General features: G+C 38.1%; 1 protein-coding gene across 1 annotated transcript; it reads right to left on the bottom strand.

Moving 5' to 3' along the window:
- Window positions 1-3,003: 3,003 nt before the first annotated feature.
- Window positions 3,004-5,784, bottom strand: LOC128672053 (phospholipase A1-like). The gene is made up of 2 exons (XM_053748944.2): window positions 5,637-5,784; window positions 3,004-5,543 (listed from the first exon to the last, which is right to left on the bottom strand). Exons 1-2 carry the CDS (start codon window positions 5,782-5,784, stop codon window positions 4,582-4,584), a joined length of 1,110 nt encoding a protein of 369 aa, XP_053604919.1. The 3' UTR covers window positions 3,004-4,581.
- Window positions 5,785-6,635: the final 851 nt, after the last annotated feature.

Genomic DNA, 6,635 nt, shown 5'->3' on the forward strand with positions numbered 1-6,635 from the left:
AAGCCGCATATTATAAAAGAACAATAGAAAATACCTTTTTAACAGTTGATAGTCGCTCTTACGGTGTTTTCGTTTTGTACGAATTTCGTATAATATTTAATCATTGTTCTTGTAGTCAAAATATGGAATTTTTTTTTTTCTTGATTTTTTCCGACTTATGTAGGAGAATTAAGAAAGGACCTACTTATACATTGCACGAAAGTAAATAAGCCAGTAAATCTACTAGTAAGACTACTCGGCACTCGGAAGTCGTTCTACTAGGAACAGTCGTGTTAGTACTAACTAATACTTTAAGCACATTGTTTTGTTTTAAATCATTCATATTTATTTATGTAGATTGATGGGTCATGCAAGTGAATAGTAGTGAATATTTCGTTATCTAGTGATAAGTTTGCTGGCAGGAGATAATAGGTTGGTTTGACTGATAGGAATAAAGTTATCTATATATTTTTCAGACTATGCCACAATATAATGTTGGTATTTATATTTATTTACTAGCCGATGCCCGCGACTTCGTTTGCGTGGCTGAATAATTTTTGGTAAGAGACAAAATTACAAACCGTAACGATGCCTACACAAAAGATGCTCATCAAACTGAAAAACTATATTTCCTAAAGTTTAGCTGGATCATTATGACTCTTCTTCAGGTGTTCCAAATTTTCGATTTTTATACATTAACAGGAAATGCTCATCAGGCTGAACATTTTTTGTTAGGGCGTCATTTCTATATTTCCCGTAGTTCAGCTGTACATGGGTCTGCATCGATTTAAAAATCGATGCAGACCCATTTACCTGTACATGAACCTCAACAGAAAAAGCTCATAAAATTGAATAATTTTTGTTAAGTCGTCTACATCAGGTATGGTCCAGATCTTTGATTTTTATACCTCACCAGAAAATGCTGAAAAAGGCTGAACAACTTTTATTAGGGCGTCATTTCTATATTTCCTATAGTTTAGCTGTACCATCATTGTTCCCCATCAGGTGTTCCAGTTTTCAAAATAATTTATACCTATATATTGCCCAGGCTTAATAGCTATATAACAAAAAAGTTTCATTCACATCTGTCCAGTAGTTCCGAAGAGTAGCGTGTACAAATAGACAATTTTTTTTACTTACTCTGTTTCTAGGTATGACACTATCGCCTAATTTTGTTTTTATGTATTCAATGTACAGATTTTTTTCTACAGTTTTATTATATGAAGGTATCATATAAGTTAATACAGTGATTTTGCGATGACGTCGTTCCGAATGAGCGGGCGTAGTGCGTTGAAGTCGTAATCTTGGTGACTCAAAAGCACATCGAGAAAAAAATCATGTCCGTGTGAAAACCATAAAAATACTTTGCTATCTTATCAAGTTGCTAAAAATCTCCAAAGCTTGATCTAAAAAAGGCACAGTGCCATCTAGTGGGAATGGTGAAAAGCGGGCGTATGCACTCATTTTGTACGAAACTAATATAACTTTTTTTCGGTGTTGTAAGTATAAATTCCTAATTTTTGGATTTTTTCCTATATCAGTACGGTATGCCTATATAGGTTTTGATTTCCTTGTGAAATCGCAAAATATGCGACATAAACGGTTATATCTTTTGATCGCATTACCGTATAAGTTTGATTTTTTTCCAGTTGAAAAAGACCATAGACCTGGGTAAATGGTATAAATTTCAACTTGATATCTTTACGCGTTCCTGAGAAAAAGTGTCTTGACAGACGGACAGACGGACAGACGGACAGACGGACAGACGGACAGACGGACAGACGGACAGACGGACAGACGGACAGACGGACAGACGGACAGACGGACAGACGGACAGACGGACAGACGGACAGACGGACAGACGGACAGACGGACAGACGGACAGACGGACAGACGGACAGACGGACAGACGGACAGACGGACAGACGGACAGACGGACAGACGGACAGACGGACAGACGGACAGACGGACAGACGGACAGACGGACAGACGGACAGACGGACAGACGGACAGACGGACAGACGGACAGACGGACAGACGGACAGACGGACAGACGGACAGACGGACAGACGGACAGACGGACAGACGGACAGACGGACAGACGGACAGACGGACAGACGGACAGACGGACAGACGGACAGACGGACAGACGGACAGACGGACAGACGGACAGACGGACAGACGGACAGACGGACAGACGGACAGACGGACAGACGGACAGACGGACAGACGGACAGACGGACAGACGGACAGACGGACAGACGGACAGACGGACAGACGGACAGACGGACAGACGGACAGACGGACAGACGGACAGACGGACAGACGGACAGACGGACAGACGGACAGACGGACAGACGGACAGACGGACAGACGGACAGACGGACAACGAAGTGATTCTATAAGGGTGCCGTTTTTACCTTTTGAGGTACAGAACCCTAAAAAGAATACAGGGGCTTATTCTTAGTAAATTAGTCGTTAGTCGGTTAAAATTATGTAGTGAGGTGAGTTTGCCTGTATTAAACAAATGTAGGTGTGGAGTGCCAAGGTGTCATATAGATGGTGTTATTATGGGAATGATACCTAGCCTAAGGTACGTTCATCATTCATATAAAAATTACGTGCAATTTCTTATGTAAGTTATTTACTTTTTACCATAATGTAATGTACTTATATTACCGACGATGTAAGTATATCTTTTCAATATTAATTGCCTATAATAATGTAAATTAATACTGAACATACAATATTTGTAATGTTTTAATTTGTTTTTTACCCGCGATCTCGCCCACGCGATTTTTCTTTATGAAAAATCCGTTATGTAATGTTAATTCAAGAAAAATTAAAAACCCGACTCAGATACATATTTTTGTCCGTAGGTTTTTTACCATGTTTAAAAAAGAATACTTATTTTAAAAATAAAAATCAAAATCTAAATATGAAAATAATATATAAAAATAAATCTCAAATAAATTATCATACATGTAATGTAACATCGATCATCACAAAATGCTTTCGAACACTAAACTCATCTACTACTACTAAGTTAAAAGTTTAACTGTTTATATCAGGATGGTGGTAAAAGGACTCTGAGCTCCGCTCCGACACTTAACTGGTAAGAAAGAAATCAGTAAAACGCTGAAATTAGAGAGAGAGAGAGAGAAAACTTTCGAGGCTTTCTTCAGATGTTTGGTTGACTGGAAGAGATCTCTGGGATAAGTCCGCCATTATGCATACTTGTATCAAGTGTTTCTTTTTCAGTATGTATACAATATAAATATAACAAATTCACGGTCAAGCAACGTCATAATGTTCAGCTATCACCTTAAATAAGATTGCGTTATGTAAATTTGCTATTAAATTAGGTACAACAGGCACTATTGTCAACTAATAAACCGTCGAATTAATGCGAAATTGCACAGTTCCGCGCGTTAATGGTGCTCTGCTTTCGTCGCGGTTTGCAAATTGTTGCGAAACAATGACGCAAACCAAAGATCACAAAAATATAAAATAGCTATATAATGCACCTAGTATAACCGACTTAAAAAAAGGCCACGGCAGGTCCTCAATATACTCGAAAGGGTCGAACCTAAAGGCCTCTCCTACCACCTGGTAGGCCTTCCACCTGGTGGTTCAATGTACAAAAAGAGATCCAGAGGCAAAATATAAAACGTATGACAATCCGGAGAAGACTTCTATGGGGTGTAAAAGGTGAGCCGACGGTGAAATAGGACAAGGGATGAAAAAGAACAAAAACTGAATTTCAAAAAGGGATAAATATGTACGTTCAGTAGAAATATTCGATTTGAAATTTAAAGATTATTTTATTGTTGTTTATAAGTAAAGTGTTGTTTTTTTCGGGATGTTAAGTATTATCAGCATCGAAAATCAGTATTCTGTAAAAATATATATACAAGGAAACAATAATTATAACCCTAACTCTTATAATTATTATAAATTAGTAATTTCAAAAACTATCACAACAAAATTTATGAGTAGCAATGTCCGTCTTTAAGTTTATTTTTCTAAACGGCATCATCGCGGAAGGAAATGCCAGCTGTAGTGAAAACGTACCAAATTGGCACGCAATTCGATTTGATTCGGCATTCATTGTCATTCAGGTCAGTCTGACGGTGTTATGTGTTCATACTTTATCGCACACGCAACCTGTACAAATTGAACAATACAACGAAATAAGGCATATTATGTATACGAAATCAATATTTTTTACAGTATATGTTTTAAATAAGAGATGGGGTTAAAGTAGATTTGTAATCAAAAATATGTGGTGTAGGTGAGCCGTTGTATATGGCAGTTTGCTACTGACATAAACCCAAAGTCAAGGATTTAATAAATAAATACTTGTAAGTGTAGAGGGCGACATATATATATTTTTAGATACAATAAAAAATTAAGCTTTAGTGAGAATCCTATTCAAAAAAATTAAAATTACTGATGACTGAAAAAATGTTCACCAAGTTGAATTACAGATCGAAATAGACAATTGTATTAGTGCTAAATTGCTAAACCCAGAGTTCCTAGTAACTTAACTAATAATAAAAACACATGGCAACATTACATAATAGGTGACACTAAAATGTATCACTTCAACATTCTAAACCAGTCATTAGAGTCTGTAGGCATTGTCTTTTTACCTTTACTATCATATGTTATACCGGCCATGCCCAGACCGTACGGAGCCTTGCTAGACGTGCGCAGGTGGTAGTCTCCTCGGCAAGAGGTTGATGACCCGTATCCTAATACAGCTAAGTTATTGATATCACATATATTCGATTTAAAACCTTTGTAACTGTCACACTTTACACCTATAAACGACTGAGGCACTCTAATACTTTCTATATACACTTTTGCAGCTCTCAAATGACTGCAACTGGGCATGAAACAACCTGGTTGAGTCGGTCCTCCTCCATTGAGATAGAAATCTGCATGACCTACGGATTCGAGAATTCCTTGTATCATTTTGTTTGAATGTATGACATCCACGTAACCTGCATCAGTCTTGTCAAGTCTTTGGCTGGCGTCCGCAAATGTGAAACAGGGCCCGGCTGGATCCAACCCAGTAATACGACCCAAACTGCGGGATTTATACTGACGGTAGTATTTTCCTGCCGAGCCGGCGATATGTGCTCCTAGGCTTATGCCGAGTAAATGGAAATCGTCAGCACTCGCCCCAAAGTTTTCCAAATTGGCCAATAGATTTGCGAGTCTTTTTCCGACAAGGCGAACATTGTATGCCGACAAGATATATCCTTTACTAACTAATTCTTCAGCATCCACTAAGAGAACATTAAACATTTTCTTCTCATTGTAAGCTTGAGCCAAATCGTAGGGCACGTCAGATTGTGAATTATCTCTAAATCCATGTATTACAACTTTTGTTTGTTTTGTTATATCAAATACGCCTGCTTGAGTAAGGGCTTGGTAAGCAGTATCAATCGGATACGTTTGTGTTGTGTCATTGTGCAAACGTATTATTTTCATCGTCTTTAATAAGTTGCTTTGATCGTTTTTTGTGTTATAACGAAGATCCATAATGGCTCTACCTGCAATATTTCAAAAACAATTATGTTTAAACATGCGATATTATCATAAAATAAACATAATAACTGTGTCGTAGTAGGGTGAAGGATACTCACATGCGTCAGACACTTTGACGTATACAGTCTCCGCAAAGTTAAGGTCAACGTCTAGGCGGCGGCGCGCGGTCGGCGGGGCCATGGTGAGCGCCACAGACAGTTTGTAGATCAGGAGCACGATCGTCACTATCACCAGGTAGTGGTGCATGGCCCGGCCCTGCGCCTCCGTCCCGGCGGGCAGTTGTCACGCGGTCACTGTGCCACTGCCCGTCAAGAGAGAAAGGCTGCCGGCGGCGTCTGTGCCCGGTGCGCGCTCAACAATAACCTCTGGAGGGGATCACACGTCGCGGTGAGCATAATACCTGATCTAAATTAGATCACCAACGTTTCAACTGTCCGTATATGACACAATATTGCTTCCTATCTCTACAATTTAATTATTCAGTATCATGAATGTAAAGATTAGGTGTATGCTATTTGCTTAAGTATTTTATTTTTATCAGTTGATTTTGAAGATATGTCATTGTCAAGATATGACGTACTTCATTATGTAAGAATCATGGAACATGGATTTAGTAAGTACTTCGTACAACGGAGTACCTGCTAATGCCATGGTAAGAGTTGAAAAAACCTATTTTGGAAATGTACTCCACAATTCCGGCTTCGCTCGGGTAAAATTGTAATAACGCCTTTCTCAAGAATAACACTATCTATTAGTCAAAACCATACAAAAATCCGTCTGGTAGTTTTTGAGTTTATCGCGTTCATACAGACAGACGCGACTAGGGGTCTTATAATATGTAAGGTTGTATCGCGATAGCAGCAACATAATGAAGTTATTATTCTACATACATACACCAAGGCTGCGACATCGATATCGACTAAACTGTATTTGAAAATATTTTTCCAACTTATCAGTTAAAAAAATAGTTAAATGTTTATTCGATTACATATCATCTCATAAAATTATTTTTATTAAAAAAAAAAAAGTTGGATAAAAGATTATCCTAACATGTGTCCAAAGATTAATATCAATTACTGGTCTAAGATATATAAAGA

Source organism: Plodia interpunctella, chromosome 8 (assembly GCF_027563975.2).
Source record: "Plodia interpunctella isolate USDA-ARS_2022_Savannah chromosome 8, ilPloInte3.2, whole genome shotgun sequence".
Taxonomy (NCBI): domain Eukaryota; kingdom Metazoa; phylum Arthropoda; class Insecta; order Lepidoptera; family Pyralidae; genus Plodia; species Plodia interpunctella.

Excerpts from the sequence above, each read along its gene's own strand:
- LOC128672053 (XM_053748944.2), bottom strand. The coding sequence starts at position 5,784 with ATGCACCACTACCTGGTGATAGTGACGATCGTGCTCCTGATCTACAAA. Across the intron at positions 5,544-5,636 it reads CGTCAAAGTGTCTGACGCAT|GTAGAGCCATTATGGATCTT; the intron begins GTGAGTATCCTT and ends GAAATATTGCAG.